This window comes from Pseudochaenichthys georgianus, chromosome 19 (genome assembly GCF_902827115.2).
Source record: "Pseudochaenichthys georgianus chromosome 19, fPseGeo1.2, whole genome shotgun sequence".
Classification (NCBI taxonomy): Eukaryota; Metazoa; Chordata; class Actinopteri; order Perciformes; family Channichthyidae; genus Pseudochaenichthys; species Pseudochaenichthys georgianus.
The window spans coordinates 2,743,001-2,766,779 of record NC_047521.1 but is presented as its reverse complement, the minus strand read 5'-3'; the positions used below and the strand labels follow the sequence as shown (position 1 = coordinate 2,766,779).

The window sequence follows — 23,779 nt, the reverse complement described above, 5'->3', positions numbered from 1 at the left end:
TTGACTCCAGTAAGAATATGTACACTTTATCATCAAGGTGTACTTCAAGTATGAAAGCTAAATGTACTCCCTTTCATTTTACAGGGTGTTGTCCCAAGAATGAAATGTAAAGGAGTGTGCTTACATCGAAGGGTAGACTCCAAAGCTGCTGGGGTGGCTGGCGGACGGAGAAGCTGTTTGGTCCATGAACGAAGGAGTTCCTCCACTGGGTTCAGATTTTGGGGTGGTGAATCTAACAGAGACATATAACAAGCATTATTTCATCAACTAATCTGACCATGATCACGTGTCTGCACCAAGCCCAATAACTAAACACATATTTTAGTAACTACCGTACTTTTCGGACTATAAAGCGCACCTGCATATAAGCTGCCGCAGCAGCTAAACTGTCCGTCTGTCTTGCTCTCGTTCTGTCTCTCGGTTCCACTTTTACTTTGGCGCGCTACCTGTCTCTCTCTTTTCCGGCCTCCAGCTTTTCCTGCTGAAGCCCGCCGCTTAAAGGTGGCGGGCGCGGACCGGTCATAGAGCCCATAGAGTTAAAGGTGGTTAATTTTACCTGTAAAATCCATAGATTTAGGAGGTTCCCTAGTGGCCGTTAGCTGTACAAAAAAGATGGGGGAAAAAGTCGCGGCTTATAGTCCGAAAATTACGGTAATACTGTAATAATAAAAAAACAAATTTCTGAATGGCTAGCAAGTGTCGGTCAAGCCTGTATTAGGATGCTTTAATTACAACTTCATACTATAATGACAGACGTCTGTGTTTGTGTCCCAGTTTTGATTATCTTGCCAACATTTGTAAGGATTAACTTTACGCTCAGTGTGTGTCAGGGGCGGACACATATTCATGGGGTGGCAAGAGGGTGGCAGGAGATTTTGAGGGGTGGCATCCCCTGGCATATGCTGATTTAATCCCAGTCATATCAATCAATGTTAACTTGGAAATCCACAATATTTATATTTGTAACTCAATAACAATTTAGAACAGCTAGTGGAGAACATAGAAAATGAAATGCACAAATTCAAAACATGGTTTGACAAAAATAAACTATCATTAAACTTGAGTAAAACAAAATTAATGCTGTTCGGTAAACATAGAACAAAAACACAAATGCAAATACAAATAGATGGGGTTGAAATTGAAAGAGTCCATGAATTTATATTTCTTGGGGTAATAATAGATGACACAATAAGTTGGAAATTACACATAAAACATGTACAATCAAAGCTGTCAAGAAGCATTTCCATACTAAACAAAGTAAAACAAGTTCTAGATCAGAAATCACTTCGCATTCTCTACTGTTCACTAGTCTTACCATATCTGACTGACTGTGCTGAAATCTGGGGCAATAACTACATGCAGGATCTATTCTACAAAAAAAAGCCATACGGATCATTCACAATGCCAAATACCTTGATCACACGAACAAATTATTCCTGCAGTCAAAATTGTTAAAATTCACAGACCTGGTAGAATTCCAAACGGCACAAATCATGTTTAAGGCTAATCATATCGTTTTACCAGGAAACATCCAAAAAGTATTCACTCAACGAGTGGGGGGATATAGTTCAAGGAGACCATTTCAATTCGAAATTCATAGGGTCCGTACAACCAGAAGAACATTTAGTATCTCAGCCTGTGGAGTGAGACTATGGAACAGTGAGAATGTGGTGCTAAAGCGATGTCCATTGTCCAGACATTAACCAGTTCAAGAGGAAATACAGAGAAATAATTTTCTCGAGGTACAGGGATGGGGAAGGTGTTTGACTATGTGTATATGTGTGAGTATGTAGGTGTGTATATGTACAGTGGGGCAAAAAAGTATTTGTCAGCCACCAATTGTGCAAGTTCTCCCACTTAAAAAGATGAGAGAGGCCTGTAATTTTCCTCCTAGGTACACTTCAACTATGAGAGACAGAATGGGGGGAAAGAATCCAGGAAATCACATTGTAGGATTTTTAATGAATTAATTGGTAAATTCCTCGGTAAAATAGGTATTTGGTCACCTACAAACAAACAAGATTTCTGGCTCTCACAGACCTGTAACTTCTTAACTGTATTAATGGCACCTGTTTGAACTCGTTATCAGTATAAAAGACACCTGTCTACAACCTCAAACAGTCACACTCCAAACTCCACTATGGCCAAGACCAAAGAGCTGTCAAAGGACACCAGAAACAAAATTGTAGACCTGCAACAGGCTGGGAAGACTGCATCTGCAATAGGTAAGCAGCTTGGTGTGAAGAAATCAACTGTGGGAGCAATTATTAGAAAATGGAAGACATACAAGACCACTGATAATCTCCCTCGATCTGGGGCTCCACGCAAGATCTCACCCCGTGGGGTCAAAGTGATCACAAGAACGGTGAGCAAAGATCCCAGAACCACACGGGGGGACCGAGTCCATGACCTGCAGAGAGCTGGGACCAAAGCAACAAAGGCTACCATCAGTAACACACTACGCCGCCAGGGACTCAAATCCTGCAGTGCCAGACGTGTCCCCCTGCTTAAGCCAGTACATGTCCAGGCCCATCTGAAGTTTGCTAGAGAGCATTTAGATGATCCAGAAGAGGATTGGGAGAATGTCATATGGTGAAATGAAACCAAAATAGAGCTTTTTGGTAAAAACTCAACTAGACGTGTTTGGAGGAGAAAGAATGCTGAGTTGCATCCAAAGAACACCATACCTACTGTGAAACATGGGGGTGGGTCTTTCAGCATGACAATGATCCCAAACACACCGCCCGGGCAACGAAGATTTTGAATGAGATTTTCTGGATTTTTTTTTTCTCATTTTGTCTCATAGTTGAGGTATACCTACAGGCCTCTCATCTTTTTAAGGCGAGACACCCAAGGTGAATAGGGTAATTTTTTTTAACTTAAAGGTATCAGCTAGAAATTTCTCCAGTTAATTACTTACAATAAGGCAATTGTCTTTTGTATTACAAGTTTTCTGAAATAGCATGTTTAAATATGCAAATTATCCATTATCTCATTAAATATGCACATATTTTAACACATTTCAGGAATTGAAATCTGAACTTTGGATAAAGCCAGGTTCAAAATTCTTGTTTTATTTTGTAGTCATATTAGTATCTAAGGCTTTTACAGAAGGGAAATTGGATATCTCTTTTTATCACTCCATAAATCAGAAAATACTGTCAACAGCCCTAAAATATCCATTTTCGCCATGTTTTTAGGTATACAATGTTGTATAATTCAGGCTATGAATGATATTTGAACAAACCCTTCTGTAAAAGCCTTCATAATATTGATAGGAATATAACTGGAAGGTTTGGTGTCTCTACGTGCTACTGAAGTTGAGATTTCGAACTCAGAGTAGGAGAAAAAACTCATTTTGAGAAAACGACCTTTAAAGATTGCAGTGAGGCGCTAGCTAAACCCTCCTGTTCTTTGGATGACAGTTTGCGCCTCGACGCACTCCGTGAAGGTATTTCATGTTCGGGTTCATTTGTTTTTTGTATAACCTTGTTTCGTGCAAGTGACAATTGTTGTCGTCTTCTCTGTGAACGTGTTTTTTCGCCGTTCTTTTGCCATTTTGAGATTTCAATTTCTAGCGGAAAGCTAACCAGGAAGTGTTTTAGCACACCACGTGACGCATCTGAACGAATCACGTTGTCAGAAATTGACACCAGCCAATGAGATTTTGTTTCTTGGTTTAAGACCCCTTAGTGCTTTCACGATTGGTTGCTGATACAAAGGAAATGACCATATTTGGATCCGATGAGATTGTGCAGGAGAGAAACAGCTTTCCAGCGATACCTCTGATGACATGGTGCACACAGTGTTCGCGGTACTTTATGTTACGTTAGAATGCTAACTTTTGGTGAATTTAGGAGAAATCTACAGACGCAAATAGATAAACTATAGTAAAATAAAATGTGTATTTTGTACGTTTTCCTTCCAAAAGCCTGAAAGAAAACATGTTATAGAATCAAAATAGCACAAAATCTCAAAATTGACCAGTACTTGAAAAACGATGTTTTTGACTGCCGTGTCTCGCCTTAAGTGGGAGAACTTGCACAATTGGTGGCTGACTAAATACTTTTTTGCCCCACTGTATATCAGTGTATGTATGTATATGTATATGTGTATATGTATATATGTCAATCAACAGGTAAAGCAGATTAATAATAATAACAATAATAATGCATACAAATGATAATTATTGCAGATTATATATTATAAATAAATCATTTAGGGACAAGGGGGTGAGATTAAATGAATTATACTTCTTCTCACTCCTTTTCGAACACTAGATGTGGCACTGTTTATGTTGCTAATGCTGTTGTTGTTTTTGTTGTTGTTGTAAATGTCATTTTTTGTTTTGATTTCTCTTACATGACTATGCACTGCAACATTTGTTTTGTTTTGTAATTATTTATTGTACTTGTTCGAAATAAATGTATCAATCAATCAAATCAATCAACATTAGGTGAAATTATTGTGGCACATCAGTAAAGCCTTAAATATAAATATATAAGGTGGCAGACATAATGTAATGAATTTTAACTGAACCATAACTGAATGAATTTGTTTCACTCTTAGACCAGCTGAGGCCTGTACTACGAAGCTGGTTCAACATAACCTGGATATGTTTGAGTTAGCCGGTTGGCCTAATCCAAAACATACGCGCTCTCGCTAAACGGTCCTACGACGCTGGTTATCAAGTAGATCGCTCAAGCCAGCCGCGTCCTATCTAGTTAGGTCCACGTTCACATGAAAGGGGTGGTATCTGGAGCATTCGACACAAACATGGACAAGCGTACTGACAGCGCAGCGTCATACTTCCTGAATGAAAAGTGAAGTTAAACTTTAAACATCCATGACTTAAACACTTTATCCAGGATCAAAGCCGAATAGCTGCACCTGCAAGGTGAATACAGCTGGTAACAGAAAAAGGTTTATGATATCACTGCCACTACATTTGACTCGAGTGTTTCGTCAACTTAATGTGTTGCTTAAAATAATACTTCTGCATACAGTATGTGACACTGTGAGTGTAGCACGGCCAGATACGGCTCAAGAAGCTGACTCAGATAAGGAAATATATGATACATTATGAAGTGATATGAATGATAATGGGACACATCAACTTCTTCATATTTGACTAATATTAAAGTAGACTTTTCATTCAGGAAGTATGACGCTGCACTGTCAGTACGCTTCTCCATGTTTGTGATTGGTCGAATGCTCCAAATACCACCCCTTTCATGTGAACGCGCACCTAACTAGATAGGACACGGCTGGCTTGAGGGATCGAGTTGATAGCCAGTTTAGCGAGAGCGGCTTTGTTTTGGATTAAGTCAACCGGATAACTCAAAACATATCCAGGATATGTTGAACTAGATTCGTAGTATAAGCCCCAGGTTAGCCGCTCAGCATAAGTTACCATGGAGATCTAGCCCGCTAAAAAGAGAACCAGCGTCGTTGGACGGGAAACCCAGAGTTTTCCGTGAAGTTAGCTCGCTAAGCGAAAATCCTGGTTCGTAGTACAGGCCTCCGGGGTACCAAATCTATGCAGACTGCTGCAATAAGTACATTAATTAACTGTCTCGTCGATGTTTGTCTGAATTAATATGATAATATTAACAATCATATCATTCCTACCAGCTGTCAATCCCTTTTATGATTCACATATTCATTTATTATTGAATAAACTACATTTTTTGGAGGAGTTAATGATGAATGTTCCTCAAGATGCTTGCTCACCCTCCTTCAAATTTCTAAGACAAGTAATTACGATCATATAACAAAATTCAAAAGATTCAAAGGAACAGTTCAGCAGCCCACAACTTTACTGCAAACCGTTACAACCTTGACTTTACATCAAAAATAACACGCACTAAAGAAGTGACTCCAGTCAGGGTTAAAAAATGTGTATTCAGCTAAAAAAGATACATCGCTGCAGTAAGTTATTATCCAGTGGAAATTCCTTACCTACTTGCCTAGTTAAATCAAATTGGTTACTTTCTTTTGGCTGGGCAGTGTAGTTTTACACACCGTCTTATTTGACTTTCTCAGGACTTAAAACTGTTTTTGGGGGCAGACCCCCTCAAAGAAATAAATATATACACACATACAAGGTATCTGCTCTTAACAGTTTTGTATGCTCATCCGTGAGCAGAGCATTACGTTGGCATATATATTACAGCTGAATGCGGCGATTTTCATGTTGTTCAGCAAAACGCCTCACAAACTTAATAAGATCCAAAGCTTTAGTGCGTTTTGATTCAATGTTGAGTACAGCCAAAATTGACAGTCTCTTCTCTGTCATTGGAGACCGCAAATACCTCATTCCAATCCTTCTATCTACTTGGATCCAAATGCTTCTCGTTTCGTATGGGATTAGTTTTGTATCATAAAGATAAAGCAACATCTTCTCAGAATAAAGCAAGGGCGGTTACTCTTTGGTTAATAAACTACCGCCGTCCACGGCTTTATAACATGTACTTCACTTGTTTAATTTACAACTTTTGGGGGGGGAAAGCACAGTTAGTATATATATACCAGCACCTTACATAATAGCTACGTTCAGTGGCGGACTGGGACTACAAATCAAAAATAAAATAGCCCCTCCGTTGCCTTCTGCACAAAACATGCGAGGAGGTGGTTGCTATGCAACAACAATAAAGGCCCTGACACACGAGGCCGAAATCGGACGATGAAGCGTGCCCTGTCGCCCAAACTCAATTTGGTGTGTCCCGCACCGTCGGCCGTGACACGCCTTATTTGGCCTTTCATGGCCGTGCGTCGGCCACAGGCAGTCGGACAAAGAAATCACTCTGATTGGCTGTACAGCTAGCGAATCAGTGCATGAGAGGCGAAACGGTTGCTTGAGAATGTCTTCCACAAGCAACACTCCAATGGATGATAGCTCCAGTACCGCACCATACATGTTTTCGATGGACGAGAGTGAAAATGGAACGCACACGCTATTTGTTGTTTGTTTATATCACGTAGTCTGTTCTTCTTCTCTGTCTTCCGGTTGTTGCCTCTTTTGAATGAGGAGAGTTATTGCCACTCACGCATGTGCAGTTCGCACGTGCTCGGCTGAAGTCTTTGCGGTGTGTTCCAGTGCGACACATGGCCAAGACGCAGGAGAACACGGCGGCGCAACAGTCGGCGTCGGCGAGTTCTCTGGTGACTGCTTGGTGTGTCAGGGCCTTTAAATGTTTCCATCTTAAGCTTTGTTATTTAGTTAGTTAGTTTTGTAACGGACATAATGTAACAGTTGTAACTTTTCTCAGACGCGGAGGGATACTGAGTTGTGAAAAGTAACTACAATTCTACCCTAAGAAATATCAGATTGCTTGATTTGACTTGTCCGTTTTATAAATATACACTAACTGTGCTTCCCCCCCCCCCAAAAGTTGTAAATGAAACAAGTGAAGTACATGTGATAAAGCCGTGGAGGGCGGTAGTTTATAAACCAAAGAGTAACCGTCCTTACGGGGCTCTAATAAGTAAAGCGAACGCACCCGCAAGGACACCAGGCCTCCTATTGGTTGAGGGATTTTGACAGGGTTGTTGCACAAAAGCTCCAAGCGCGCACAGCAGAAATCTGAGAGCAGACATTTCACGAGCGCACAGAAACAGCCTGAGTGCGAGGAGAAGGTTTTAAGCTGGAACACGGGAAATCTGTAAGCAGCAATATATCTGAGTGCAAGCGTACAGTTTGAGCAGAAGCAGAGCAAATCTAAGTGCAAGCAGGCACTATTTGAGTGTGAGGACAGGGTTTGAGGGAAATAAATACATAATCTGAACATGAAATCAATAAAGTATGCTCTCAAATTTAAAGACCACGCTCTTGAATAAAGATAGGGAATAACCCCGATACATTTGCGCTCATTCACTTTTTGTTTGAGATTCTGACACAAACCTTCCAGGTGGGCGGGTCTTTCAGGGGTGCGTCCCCATTGGCTACTCATTTTTTGAGTGAGAGCCCAGTCCTCCTGCGATTGTACAGTGCAGGCAGCGGTGCGGGAGATAGGTGCATTCACACTGCGGTACTTTTCCCACAAAGGTTCATGCAAACTTAGTTCATGCGAACTCTTTAGTTCGCATGAAATAAGTTCAGATCGCGTTCACACCAGAAAAAGTCCCTGGGGGAGGATTAGGCAAATTAAGCCGCTGACGTCACTTCTTCTTCTTCTGCTTTGGGTTTACTGACAGGCCGCAAACCACTTCACGGCGTATACTGCCACCCAAAGTCCCCGGCCGGAAGTCCCCGGAGTTGGGGAAGGCTTCAGTAGAAGCTGCTGGGAGTCCCAGCAACTTCTACTGAAGCCTTCCGAGTAAATCGCAGAATGCCGACACCTCCTCATCTCCACCGCTCCCATGTTTTATTTTGTGTTGCCATAAGCTAGTCTCTCTGCGTTTCTGCGCTGGCCTAATGCTAATAATGCTAATGCGAGGATAATAAAATGGAGGCTTCACAAAACTTTTTGGGAGTTTTACGGGGCGTGGTTTGCAATCCGCCCAGCCAATCAGAAATATAGCTCTTTTCTCACAAAAGAGCCGCTCGAAAGTCCCTGCTCTCTAGCAGGGACTTTCGAGGGGGTAAAAAGGTTCGCATGAACTAATTTTAGTACCGGCTCTTTTTGGTGTGAACGCGATCATGAACTAAGTTCGCATGAACCTTTGTGGGAAAAGTACTGCAGTGTGAATGCGCCTCTTCGTGGATAGAACCCCCCCCAGAAGAACCAGCATTTCAATTATTATAATACTACAAGTGAAAATATATGTAAGTATTTATCATTTGTGTTGTTTGTGCTATACGGTCTGTTTATTGTGTTAAGTGAGAAGTAAAGCTGTGCTATGAAAGTTAGCTTTTGCTAACTGTAGATCCATAACAATGCAAGCTAAGTAGCCTAACATAGCTAGCAGTGCGTGAGCGTTCAGACACCGGCGCACACACTCAAACGGACTCGTGTGCCTGACTCTACCAACAGGCTTTCATGATTCTGTTTAGATATGCAAGTATAAGCCATGATCGCTTATTTTATTAACACGCTAATTTGATAAGAAAATCAATGGAGGCTGAGTTAACTTTGTAGGAAAACCTACCGTCCATGACTGCCCCTGAGCCGTGTTTTACTTGTTAACTTCATATTTTTCATTTCCTAAAACATTATTTCCCTCTCATATTAACAGTGTGGATCATTGAGACGGCGTGGCGTCCAGAGGTCTTATCCCGGTTTCCCACTTCCTCTGAGGGGACAGCACCTTTTTGTTTTATGTCCTTTTATTTAAAACATTCTTTGAGACTTCATCTTCTGGTTCAAATTTCAATAAATGTAATTTGTATAATCACTCTTTTGTCTTTATTCTACATGAAAATGTTAGAGATTCCATTCAAATCTGTTGATTATTCAGATCTTCCTCAGGCTAGGAATAGTATGTTGAGTTGTTAATGCTAAATGTATATCATTTTCTCACAGGATATAGAACGAGACAACACAGTTTTTATCCATTGTGTATGAATGCTTCAGCTCTTCAGACCAACATAGTAAGATGTGAGCATGTTCCTAATTGTGTTGGTATGCAACCTAGGTCTGGTCTGTTTAATAAAGCAAATCTGCCACTTTCATATTGTAGGATTTGTTCAATTAAAGCAGTCTTTAATTGTTTGTCCTAAACATAGCAATATATGCTTTTGAAATGTAACATGTCTTTGAAAAAATAATAGTATACAGTTTATATTGTGTATCACCTTTAAAAAAAAACATCTATGTATTTTCAAGCTAATCTATAAAATAAATAAATAGACGGACAACAGTAACGGTTGCCAGGTTGCCAATGGCAACCATTCTCAAAAAATGTCAACCACTTCTTGGCCTTTGGTTGCCATCAGTGGCAACCAGTTTTTAACATAAAGAAATAAGGACAGCAAACAGCAAAATGTGCACCCCAAAATAGATAAATGTTAATTATTTGTTGTATTAAGACTAGAGTGATATTTAATTATTGTTGTGACCAGTCGGAACCTGTTGCACGTGCATTGGTGTGATTACGGAGCCAGAAAGCAATGCACGTGTACTCGCGTGCGCACTGCGCCGTGTGATTGTTTTACAAAAAAAGGCGAAGCAAATTAAGTTGTTTGACTGTGGGGTAAAAAGTTGGGCCAACCCGTCAACATCTCAAACGAATGTTCAAAGTGATTCAACTGATAAAGCCCAAGGTGAACCCGAACGAAAAGCAAAGAGGAAATGCGTAAAGTCTTGGGAGGCGAAGCATTCTGCTTCGTTGTGCATCCGTTTCCGGTAAAGGTTCCTTCAAAATAAGAGTCCCGATCTTATTACTACCAAAATAAAAGTGCAAAACGAAACTTTACCATAGGAACATATTGGCATACAAATATAATCACTTCTATAAAAAGGTAACACATTTTAAATATAGTTAGACATATTAAAGGTAATTTACAGGATTAATAATGAATATCTGTATTCTGTCCTTTCCCCGCTCAGAGACCCAGGTCGTCGCACGCATCTCTGCTTGTCTAGCTGACATCTCTCAGTGGATGTCTGCTCACCACCTCAAGCTCAACCTTGACAAAACTGAACTGCTTTTCCTTCCGGGAAAAGATTGTCCCACTCTTGACCTGACAATCAACATCGGCACCTCTGTTGTTTCCCCGACTCAGACTGCAAGGAATCTGGGTGTGACCCTAGATAACAACCTGTCCTTCACTGCAAACATCGCTGCTACAACCCGCTGCTGCAGATACACGCTTTACAACATCAGGAGGATACGTCCCCAGCTGACCCAGAAAGCCACGCAGGTTCTGGCGCAGGCTCTCATCATCTCACGCCTAGACTACTGCAACTCCCTCCTGGCTGGTCTACCTGCATGTGCCATCCGACCTCTGCAGCTCATCCAGAATGCAGCGGCTCGTCTGGTCTTCAACCTTCCAACATTTTCCCACACCACGCCGCTCCTCCGCTCCCTCCACTGGCTTCCGGTAACTGCTAGAATCCACTTCAAGACAATGGTACTTGCGTACCATGCTGCGAATGGATCTGGCCCTTCCTACATCCAGGACATGGTTAAACCGTACACCCCAGCACGTGCACTCCGCTCTGCATCAGCCAAACGACTCGCTGCACCCTCACTGCGAGGGGGACCCAAGTTCCCATCAGCAGAAACACGTGGGTTTGCTATCCTGGCTCCAAAATGGTGGAATGAGCTCCCCATTGACATCAGGACAGCAGATAGCTTACACACCTTCCGGCGCAGACTGAAAACTCATCTCTTTCGACTCCACTTCGAGCGATAGAACTATTAACAAAGCACTTATATACTAATAAAGGACTGGCTTACCTAAAGCCAGTTGAGTAGCACTTGAAATGTTTTTGCTCTATGAAACCTGATGTACTTTATGATTCTGTTTTCTTCAAGTTTGTATCTTGTTGGTCGAACGCACTTATTGTAAGTCGCTTTGGATAAAAGCGTCAGCCACATTTTTCATTTCAAACCTTTATTTAGACAGATAGGTCCCTTGAGATCATGGATCTCTTTTACAAGGGAGACCTGCATCAATTTAGTTCCACATGAAACATAAAAACAAACAATAGAGGACATCATATTTACATATTCACCAACACTTACAAACACCCATAGTGTCAGAAAGCATCTCGTGCAGACGTGCCTTAAAAACATTCAGAGAAATAAAATTGCTCAATTTTAATTTGGACTGTAGGCTGTTCCAAGCAAGTGGAGCTGCGCACATAAAAGCCGTCTTACCTAAGACAGTCCTCACTCTTGGCACATCTAACAAGACCACATCCTGCGATCTCAGACATTAGCTGCCCGCAACTTTCTGCTTTACCAGAGAACAGATATAATACGGGAGTTTACCCAACATAGCTTTATAAATAAAAGTGTACCAGTGACTGAGCCTCCGTACAGAGAGTGATGGTAAACCTGCCTTGGTATACAGTGTACAGTGATGTGTAAGCGCTTTACAATTTGTGACAAATCTCAGAGCACTGTGATACGCAGCATCCAATTTGCTCAGGTAATTGGCAGGTGCATTCATATACAACACATCACCATAGTCCAGCAATGTAATGTAATGTAATCTAATTCTTAACTGTGAATGGTTTTCATTTATTTAACATTAGAAATGTATTAGTCTGGCCAATCCAAGACTTCAATGCTGAAGGGCCAATGGATCTATGGTGGAGGTCAGCACAAAGGTCAAGGTAACCCACATTTGAAAGGGAGACAACGGATGACCAAGAAACTAGTGACTTGCTCAGTTCATTTGTGAGGGATCTGTGAAGAACATGACAACAGCTGCACTACTGGCGTTTTGTATACCAGCAATTGAGGGTGGACAAGTTTACTAGCACTTAAGGTTCAAATAATTGTGTTAATTACCTATTGTTAAGCATTTGAACAATCTTTTGTGTCACATGTTCATTATTACATTAGAGACTTTCTCTCAGAAATATCCGATGAGCCACAACTTTTCTTTCAAAACAAAGCTGCCAACTGGGGTGGCAGCTGGGGTGGAAAGGCTATTTTTAGGGTTGCAGTTGCCACCCCGGTAGATCCGCCCCTGGTGTGTGCGAAGACCTGAGGAAGTTCAGTGGTGCTTTGACCTGGGGCAGATACATTTGATGAAGCTTTTGTACTTATGAGAGTTACCACCATAAACCTATGCATAGACTCACTTAGAAACCCGAGAAGGAGCGGCAAAGCTACAGGAAAGATATTTGAAAGGTTTCCATTTTTATGTTGATAGAGGAGGGCAGCATCGTGTTTAGGGATTCAAATACCATGTCTCCATTAAACTTAAAGGGGACATATCATGCTATATTTGAACAATATATTGTAGGGCCATACCTATATAAAGTATATAAATATAGTTTTTTTTTCAAAATACCAAATACCTGCATTTTAGCCATGCCTCATTTTGCTCTATTTGCTCTTTCCAGCCCTCTTTTTGCAGGGGGCTGATTCTGTGAGCTGCACCACGCCCCCCTGCAGGAGAGGGGAGCGTGCTCTGAGATCAGCTGCTGGGCTGTCAGAAGAGGGGGAGAAAAAGAGATCTCCGGCCTCCGTGTTTTATTCTTATATTATTATATAGAGTAATTATTCATTTGTTTTAAAGCTCAATGAATAACAAAGAAGACCTTTGACCGGCACTTTTCTAATTTTGTCCGGAAGAATTAAACTTTAATGGACATCTTGACCGGCGAAAAAAAAACTAACTGAAACTCTGCCGCACGGTCCCCTCGTTCCTTGGAAGAGGCGGAGAGGTGGGTGTTTGCCATCTGCTGGTGGACTACCGGAGAGAATTACAGTGCTTGCCTCGACGGGGAGGGATTGCATTGAATTACAGGAGCAGGAGCACACGCTTGCCTCGGGGAGGGAGAAAAAGAGCCACAGCGGAGAATAAACAGAAGGGCAACCATGGCAACAGTGCGCAGGAAGTCTTCTTCGGTGCTTTGGTGGCAGACTACAGCGCCACTTACAGGCCTGGCATATGTACTACAGCCTCTCCAGCGCTTTCGAGCGGCAATGGCCGGCGGTGGCCCAACCCCACATTCCCCTGAGAGGTGGAGAGTTGACCACTAAGCGGAGCACAACTTTTGTGACGTAGAAAATAATTCAAATCTGGATCAGTCTGTATCAGATCCGTTACAGCCCCATTTTTAGAGATTTGGGTATGGAGGAAAAGAGAGAGGGTTGTGTTTTCTGAGACTTGGTGAGTTCCCTGACACACCGGGGACACATATTCATGTATAAAAGACGTACAAAAGTGCATTTTGCATGATAGGTCCCCTTTAAGTAACTTGCTTCTTATTCATTTTTGTCCATTTGAAGTGATTTGTGTTTGCCGAGGCAGTTTAACAAAAGAGAGAAAACACAACTTACTCTGGCACAACTTGTTTGATCTGTGGTTTTACGTATCCATCCACCGCTTTTGCTGCAAGAGAGACATATTGCCTTACATTGTTTAGTCATTTCAACTTTATAATTCCATCCACTTACACCTCACAACTGAGTTATATAGAAATAAAGAGTTCTTCACTTCACTGTTGATGTGAATAGAAAAGATGCTGGAACTTACAGAGGGGAGGGGTGTAGTACTTGGCGAAGACCTCGTCTTTGGGCCGGTCCGGGTACAGGAACAGAAGATGGTTCAGGTCACTGATGCGGTCCGCCAGGGAACGGATGGAAAAGTCCTTTGTTGTATAAGGCAACAGATTCCAGACCAGCCTCTCACCTAGCCGAAGATCGATAAAAGCAGGAGTTCACTAACTGTATTCATAAAGATTTAAAATAATATACTTTCGGGGATTATGGTGCACGACCTGTGTAGTGCACGACCTGTGTAATGCACGACCTATGTAATGCACGACCTATGTAATGCACCAACAAGTGGAATTAGAGATGTTACTGAGAGGGGAAAATTCATCTTGCATGCATTTCATTCAGTTAAATGTTGTAATAATTAATGATTCATTGAGATTCACACTTATTGTAAGAGGCATGACAGCAGGGCAGTTTGGTACCTTGCTTGTTGGGGTTCTCAGCCACCCAGGCGATGGTGATGCCTCCAATCTCTGAGTCGCTGAATCGCAGCAGGAACGTGCCGTTGGGTTTGGACAGCAGCATGTCCTGGGCCTGCTGCTTGTTAACAAAGCCCAGGATGGCCCTATAAAACACACATATACACACAAACACACTCAGAAAACAAAGCAAACCCATTGCTGTTCTTTAACCTGAGGAACATCAACTCGAATCGTTCAAACTATTGCTTTATTTTATATCATTTAAAGAGGTACTGCAAAAATTGTCTTAGCATCGCGACCTTAATAACCAAATGACAATTGAACCGATTGGTTGAGCATGCTTTTGAGACGGTAATAAAAAACATACTCATTAATTGTTTTCACAATACAGATAAAGGAATAATATTAGATGTATCATATCTACAACGATGAATGAGCGTTCTTGTCTTTTAAACGCAAATAGTTGATTTTAATTACAATTGAGTGCTAAAACAAAAAATTACAAACTATAAAAATGACAAACACGCTGTTAGATAGAGCATGTTTTTAGAGAAGCACTATTATTTAAAGAAACAGTGATACCTAGTGGACCTTTTGAGCATAAAATACCTAAACCAAGAACAAGATGGCTCATTTAGTTTGACTGAATTTTAACATATTTTAAGCTAAAGTGTGAAAATAAGATATAGTGACTCAAAATGTGTTCTCCAAAACCTAACCAATCATTAAAGGGTTAAAGCTAGGGGGAGTTAAACAGCCTCTTTAAAGTCTGCCCTTCAAAAATAAAAACAGCCTTTTCTTTTGGAGGACCACCAGAAGTATCCTGGAGCTGTACTATGACAGTTATACTAGTTGTCCCTGACAGTTATACTAGTTGTACTAGTCTACCGTCCTCCAAAATCCAACTAAACCTTCATCCCAGAATTGTTTTACTTCATCACCTCAGTATGTCCCACTCTCTCCAACATTGTGATACTTGGCGATTTTAATATACACTTGGACTCCCCCAAATGCTCCATGGCTGCCGACTTCCTGTCCTACCTCGACTCACTAAATCTGACACAACATGTACATGGGTCCACCCACAATCATGGTCACACAGTTGACCTCATCATCACCGGAAACATACCTGCATCAGACCTAAACATCTCTGATCTTGCAGTGTCTGACCATAAGGCTATCTCCCTAACGCTGACAATCCCATCCTCCAACCAGCCACCCCCCACTGAGAGAGTCATCAAGTACCGAAACATCAATAATTTGGACACTCCACTTTTTCTCAAAACCATAACAACAAACCTTTCAACTGACCTCCGTTCGCTTTGCCCCGACGACATGATTGAGCTCTACAACGACACCATGAACACCACGCTCAACATCCTGGCTCCGGAAAAAAAGAGGAAAGCCACTTTCCAACGGTCCTCTCCCTGGTTCACGGACGCCCTCCGCCGCATGAAAACCTGCGGTCGACAGCTGGAGAGACTATGGAGGAAGCAGGCTCTCGCCGTCTACTTACTGGCCTTCAGAGAACACCAAAGGGCCTATGCTACTGCTCTCAAAAACACCCGCTCTGCATACTACTCATCAATAATAGACAACGGCAAAAGCAATCCTAGAACCTTATTCTCCACTATCAACCGCCTTCTCAACTCCACCAACACAGGCCCCCCAGCTGCCTCTCCAGAACTCTGCTTTCTTTAAAAACAAGATCGCAGATATCAGAGCAACCATTACAGCCTCAACAGTAGCTCGGACCCCACCCACCTGCTCTCCCTTCATCAACGGAATCACCCTCTGCAGCTTCAACGAGGTGACGTCATCTGCACTGCTAGCCATCATAGGCAAATCAAAGCCTACCAGCTGCTCCCTCGACCCCATACCCACCCCGCTGCTAAAAGCCTGTTCGCCAACCCTGGTTAATTTCCTGACAACACTCATCAACAAGTCACTACAGACTGGTGAGGTGCCTGTCCATTTCAAAACAGCAGTTGTCACCCCACTTTAAAAAAACAAAACAAATATCGACCGAGAACTCCTCTCCAACTACAGACCTATCTCCAACCTCCCGTTCCTTGCCAAAGTACTTGAGAAGGTCGTGGCCGCACAGCTCCAGTCTCATCTGTCTGACAATGACATGTATGAGACGTTCCAATCAGGTTTCCGCCCTGCACACAGTACAGAAACAGCCCTAATAAAAGTAGCCAACGACCTACTGATGGCAGCCGACTCTGGGTCACCCAGCATCCTGGTCCTTCTTGACCTGAGTGCGGCTTTCGACACAGTGGACCATACCATCCTCCTCCACCGCCTCGAGACCTACACCAGGGTGACGGACACGGCTCTGAAGTGGTTCTCAAGCTACCTCACCAACCGGAAGTACCACGTGTCTCTGGGGGGGTTCCAGGTCTGACGACACCGCAGTGACATGCGGGGTCCCACAGGGCTCAGTGCTGGGGCCGATCCTGTTTTTAATCTATCTATTACCTCTGGGTCATATCATCAGACAACATAACATCAACTTCCACTGCTATGCCGACGACACTCAGGTCTACATCAAAACACAACCCAATACCACCACTATCCAAACACTAAACACCTGCCTGGAAGATATCCGCTCCTAGATGACCACCAACTACCTTCAGCTCAACAGCAGCAAGACGGAGGCAATCCTGATAGGCACCACCGACCAGCTTGCCAAGGCCGCCAACATCAGCCCCTCCCTTGATGGTCAGCTCATTCCTCTCTCCTCCGTTGTCACCAACCTCGGTGTAAGGTTTGACCCCACTCTGTCTTTCTAAGCCCACATCAAACATATCACCAAGACCTCCTTCTTTCACCTGAAAAACATTTCCCGACTGAAGCCCTCACTCTCAACTGATGACATCAAAAAACTGGTTCATGCACTCGTCTTCTCAAGACTAGACTATTGCAATGCACTCCTCTCCGGTCTCCCAGCCAAATCCATCAACCGCTTGCAACTTGTCCAGAACAGCACAGCCAGAGTTTTCACCGGTACAAAAAGGTCCGCACACATAACCCCCATACTTGCAAAACTACACTGGCTCCCAGTCCACTACAGGATCCAGTTTAAGGTTCTGCTCCTCACGTAAAAAGCCCTGAATGGACAAAGCCCAAAATACCTCTGTGACCTCATTCATACCCAGACATCTACCCGCTCTCTCCGCTCCAGCCACGCTCCTCTTCTTTACATCCCCCGCACACGTCTCCGAACAATGGGAGACCGAGCCTTCTGCTCATTCGCCCCGCGCCTCTGGAACTCCCTCCCAGATCAGCTGAGATCTGCCCCTTCCACTGAGGTCTTCAAAACCGGCCTTAAGACCCTCTTCTTTCGGCAGGCCTTCCAATAAACTTTGAGCATGGTACACCTGGAGTACTGCCATTTTTATCGCTATCTCTGACTTTTATTTTTGTACTCTATTTTATATTTTATTTTTTGATTTCTTATTATTATTACAATTATTTGTTTAATCTCTCAAAGTGTATCAGTATCCCTTGTTGTGAAGCACTTCTAGATTTGTCTTGGCAGATGAGAAGCGCTATATAAATTAAATATATATATGACAATGTCTTTGCTCCTCACACGTTTTTCCAGTACTACTTTTTCAACTTACTTTGATCTTAAGTTGCTCTTTTAGCTACCGACATAAAACCGTCTCTTGTAAAAAATGAGCCATTACCCATCATTCCAGTGAGGCTTGAGATGTTTCTTCATGAGCTCCACAACTCCATCAAACCACTGCCAGAAGGTGAAGTTGCGTCCAGGTAAGCTCTCCTAAACAAAACAAACACACCATCAGTACGTTTACAGGCACACAAGGCTAAACCAGGTTTTTGTTGTGTCATTTTAACAGCAGCAGATGCTTCTGCTTCTTTTTTATTTATATACCGTGTTGTTATCAATACATACACAGGTTGCTGTATCAGACTATCAGTAGGTAGGTCATGGAGAAATACGCTGGAAGATGCTCACCCTGTTGAACTGGGCCCAGGATATGCTCACGTTGCGGAAGTCCTCAGGGTTGTTACTGCTGCTTGTAAAAGCTTTCTGCGCCAGGAAGACCATGTTATCTTCCGACAGGCCCCGCCCACTGTGCATCTCTGCCTTGTACTTCATATCTAGGGCCTCACACAGCTGGGGCCACATCACCTTGTCTGGCACGATGAACGGCACCCTGCCCTGAGGTGGAAACATGGAGGTCAAACAATCGGGGTAGAGGACGAGTATGTAGATACATTCATTGTTAGGTTTGCTCTGTATGTTTGGGTCTGTTCAAAATATAATAAAACTTCTGATTAGTTGATAAGATAGCATTAACTTACCGGCTCAGCGAAGGCGTTGTCCCACAGGACGGTGGCTGTGGCGTTGTTGTCCTGACTCCCATGGACAATCACAACCACAGGCAGTGATAAGGTCTGCAGGTGACACACACACACGCGCACACACACACACACACACACACACACACACACACACACACACACACACACACACACACATGTTTTGTTTCACTGGCAATGAAGGGGAATAAATAACAACCAAAGAAAATAAAGAGAAAAAACAAACGTGTTGGCATCGGCTTAGACATGTGCAATTGGTGAATCCCTACTATAACTATTAATCAATGTGAAATGTTTCATTTAAAATACAAGGCTTAGAGAATATTCTAAAATAGACAGAGGCAGTGAAGAAGGCAGATTATTTAATTACTTGGCAAGATACCGAGTGCTGTTCACAAGTAAATAAAGGGTCAAATATACAATTACTTTGACATGGAAGACCAGCTCGTTGCCTCCGACGCTGAACTGCGATTCGAACAGAACCGTGAACTTCTCCTCCGTCACCGACTCTGCACCGCGGCGGTCTGAACGCTTGATCCTCTTCAGGGACTGTACCAAGACAAGAGAGGAGATTACACACATACACCTTCATAACAACAAACACAGCCCATATAGTGCACTCAAAGCAGCTGCATCTCCATTCTCTGGCGAGGAACTGTGCATCAGGCCAGTTTTTGAACAACTAGTATTTGTCTTGCAAATATACCCTGACATGTCAGCAATATAATTATATTTTCTGAAGTTTTCAAATCTGAAATAGTTTTTTAGGTCGTTGTCAAAAAGGCAGCACAATCAATCGAAATCGCAATACGGACTACTATCTCTATACTATACTTGTCAACTGAATGGGATTACAAACCAAAATATATGAAGGTATTATTGCATGCAATTTCAACAATTACATAAATACAAAATGTTATATTGGTGGTCAGGTCATTCATACACTTAGCCAGCAGAGCATACCATATTTCTGAAGTGTGCACTGAGGGTGCCGGTGGCCTGGTGATACTCCATCACACAGTTGTTGTTGAGGATTTCTCCACTGCTTTCACTGCCAAGGCAAATAAAGCTGTTAGAAAGGATTGAACAAAGCTCATCTGTAGCAGGAAAAACCTTCAACAAATGGCAATGTCAACTTAGTACATATATGTTGTGGCTGCCTAAAGAGTGGTGCAGGAATGAGTCCAACAACACAGATATGAGTTAGCAGTGTACCAGTTCTGGTTCCCTCGTCCCAAAGTCAACTGTTTTTTTAACCTGTTATTGGCTAGATCAGGGGTTCCCAACCCCCGGAGGTGTTACTGTCGGGCCGCGAAATAGCTGTGAGTTTATCGTAATATTTGCAGAATTCTAAATATATAAAAATATTTTTATCATAATATTTTTTTCAAAAGGTGTTTAATGTTCGCACCTATACCAGTCATATTATTTCCTCCAGTAGCCATAGTTAATCTTTCACCAGAAAACCGTTGAAAATGGCTTTTATGATGTTCCGAGGGATTCGGCGGCTCAGCCTGGTCTCAGCCTCTTGTGCGCACGAGAAAGTTACCGGTGCGCCAAGTAGGAAGAGGAGCGCACAGGAGACAACCGTTTAATTGCAGACTGTTATGTTTATGTGGGAAAATGGCAGTGCATACATTATTTGAGATATATTTCAAACTCGGACTTCATTTTAAGGACATGTCGGCCAGGGGTGTAGAACTATATGTTTATTTTATTAGCTTTTCTTTTTAATGACTGATTTTAAATGCCATTTTCTTAATGTCTTTAATTTTTTTGTAAGGCACTTTGAATTGCCTTGTGTTGAAAAGTGCTATATAAATAAACTTGCCTTGCCTTTGTTTAAGCACCGGATTGGCAAAACAGGAGAGTAAACCAGTCTGCCTTGATCTATGAATTCATGTCCGGGACTCTCACGGTATCTGCTGCCCGCAGCTGTTTTATAGAAGGAAAACCTCCTTCACTTCATGAAATGGCTGCAGCATCAGGAGGCAGCGGGACGTGTAACTCCGCCTCTGAGAAGTGCAGCACCAGCGCGCCGAGAGCTGTGCCTTTTTACGCACCGCCTTCGCTGTGTTTACCTTCATCAGAACAGCGAGTGACTGCAGGCTGCTACGTGTTAACCACACACCTCTACACACATCGAACTGCCCGATTACTCCCCCTTTTATTAGTTTTATGAAGGAGATGTCCAGTCACCAATGTGTGTGTGTGTGTGTGTGTGTGTGTGTGTGTGTGTGTGTGTGTGTGTGTGTGTGTGTGTGTGTGTGTGTGTGTGTGTGTGTGTGTGTGTGTGTGTGTGTGTGTGTGTGTGTGTGTGTGTGTGTGTGTGTGTGTGTGTGTGTGTGTGTGTGTGTGTGTGTGTGTGTGTGTGTGTGTGTGTGTGTGTGTGTGTGTGCTCTGCTCAGCTCTGTGTTTGTCCGACACCGACATTTGTTTTCAAATGACCATGAACAGTAATTTACACACATCTGGCTAACTCCATAGGTAGCCTATATGCGGGTGTTCCCAAAATAAATTAGTTTAATCTTAATCTCGATGTAGTGCTAAATGCTGTCGGACGTGCACCGGAACGAACGTCACTATCATAATATCTTCTGAAAACAAATGCCAGTGTCACATACACCTCCTTCATAATGCGCCTTCTCCTCGTTTTCCCATCACTGGATTATCCGTAAATAATACAAACAAAACCAAAACGTTGATTTATCTGTTTTCCCGTTTTGGTTTAAAAACTGAATAACGTCGTTTTTTTGGTTTTCCGTTATTCCGAAAAACCAAAAAACGACACCGGTTCTTTTTAAAATGTTGTTAATATGTTTTGGATGCATATTGTTCTAGTATTTGTTCAGGCTGTTACCATAGACTGTATATATAAATGGACGTAGCGTCCGTGACGTCACCCATAGGATTCTGCAGAGTTGCCGTGAAGCCCTTAGTAGGCGGAGTCGGCCACTAACGGCTCAACAGTGACGTCAGAGTTCAACTTCTCCAGCCTGCTCCAAATAAGGGCAAAGAGGAGGAGCCGAGGCGGGACCTGCTGCCACCGAGCGGCAAACTCTGGGGAAGAGCCGGGTGTCACTACCCGATCCGTCCCCCTGCCCGATCGGTACTGCGCATGTGCGAGATGGTCCGCCATATTGGACAACTCCGGACGGCAACACCAGATGGACACTTGACACAGTGGCTTTTAGCAAAGCTCAAAAAGAAAACTCGAGAGAGATGAGTTATTGTTATTACAACGTGACTTCACTATTATTTAACAACTCTTTTTATTGGGTTCTTTTATTTGGGGTTAAGTACATTGTCAGAATAAGTGAGGAATGAATTTAACTTCTGTTAGACAGCCATATGCCATACATTTTTGCATACATTCACAGTAAATATTTATTCTAACAGAAGTTAAATCTATTTCTCACTTATTCTGACAATGTACTTAACCCCAAATAAAAGAACCCAATAAAAAGAGTTGTTAAATAATAGTGAAGTCACGTTGTAATAACAATAACTCATCTCTCTCGGTTTTTCTTTTTGAGCTTTGCTAAAAGCCACTGTGTCAAGTGTCCATCTTGGGTTGCCGTCTGGACTTCCGGACCATCTCGCACATGCGCAGTACCGATCGGGTAGGGTGACGGATCGGGTAGTGACACCGGTGTCAGTACCAGATGTGTTCGGGCTACCAGATGTGTTCGGGTGTATTTCCTTCGCATCCGTCATATCCGTCATATCCGTCTACTCACCTCCCTCTGCTCCCAGCGTAACTGCAGCCGGAGGAACTCGGGACAGCTTGTTATGTGTGGGGTGCTATGGTGGGGTCCCATGTACTTGTGCACATAAATAATGTTTCTAATTATTTAAAATTAAAAAATATATATATTCTGCGTTACTTTAGCCAACACTTTTATAAGGCCACTAGATTAGATAATTACGAAATGTGTAGATAGAATACATATCTTTCAGGTTGTTATTTTGGCATTATGTTTCATGTTTTATTTACCTTTTAGTATTTGTATATAGTATCTGAACTTTGGAGCGGAGTTGGGAGACACACGACACATCAAATCACATCTACAGATCAAGACAAAGCGAATGGAAGTACTCCCATACTCCTAGCGTGAAAATGTTGTGAAAACGTGTGCAAAGTCTCCGAAAATCCTAAAAATAAGCTCATATTTGAATTCCCCATAAAAAAACAAATCATTCAGTAAAAACAAGGCCCCACTGATCATCTACTCTCTGAGACGATTCCAGGGATGTCTGGCTTGAGTTTCTACCACCAGGGAAAGTGGACAAAAGTGCCCGAGATCAGCCTCTTAATTTACACAGGGCCTAGTGCTTGGCTTTGGGCATGAAAATTCAGGAAACTCCCCTGAGTATTTTATTAAATATCTGAACTTTGGAGAGGAGTTGGGGGACACACGACACATCAAATCACATCTACAGATCAAGACGAAGCGAATGAAAATACTCCTAGCGTGTGAAAATGTTTGTGAAAAACGTGTGCAAAGTCTCTGAAAACGGAGCAGTGGCTGTGATGCTAGCTTTGCGGCTAGCGGTTAGTTGTTGTTGATTGAAGTTGTTGCTATGGAAACAACATGACGGAGAAAAAGTATAATCTTATACATATAATAACGGACAAAGTAAAGAATGAAGTGTCGGCTATGTTTAAATGTTCGGAATTTGACCATCATGGTCCTCTTGAGTTGCCGTAAAATATGACGGATATACACCCGAACACATCTGGTCCCTACACCGGGACGCCAATACGGAAGTGCCACACACTGCAGTTCATATATTGGCCGATAGGCGATGGCTGCAGAAAGGAGCAATTTCCATAGACCCCTTGTTAAAATGCCCAATTTTACAGCAGA

At 42.5% G+C, this 23,779-nt stretch overlaps 1 protein-coding gene across 1 annotated transcript in view; it reads right to left on the bottom strand.

Moving 5' to 3' along the window:
* The window catches only part of LOC117465138 (signal transducer and activator of transcription 5B-like), a 44,084-nt gene that overhangs the window by 5,225 nt on the left and 15,080 nt on the right, over positions 1-23,779 (bottom strand). The window contains exons 6-14 of the mRNA XM_034108054.2: positions 19,872-19,959; positions 19,335-19,457; positions 18,891-18,983; positions 18,541-18,747; positions 18,248-18,342; positions 14,550-14,692; positions 14,105-14,260; positions 13,909-13,960; positions 125-232 (exon numbers count right to left, since the gene is read on the bottom strand). Of these exons, the coding sequence (XP_033963945.1) occupies positions 125-232; positions 13,909-13,960; positions 14,105-14,260; positions 14,550-14,692; positions 18,248-18,342; positions 18,541-18,747; positions 18,891-18,983; positions 19,335-19,457; positions 19,872-19,959 (1,065 nt within the window). The remainder of the gene's footprint in view (positions 1-124; positions 233-13,908; positions 13,961-14,104; positions 14,261-14,549; positions 14,693-18,247; positions 18,343-18,540; positions 18,748-18,890; positions 18,984-19,334; positions 19,458-19,871; positions 19,960-23,779) is intronic.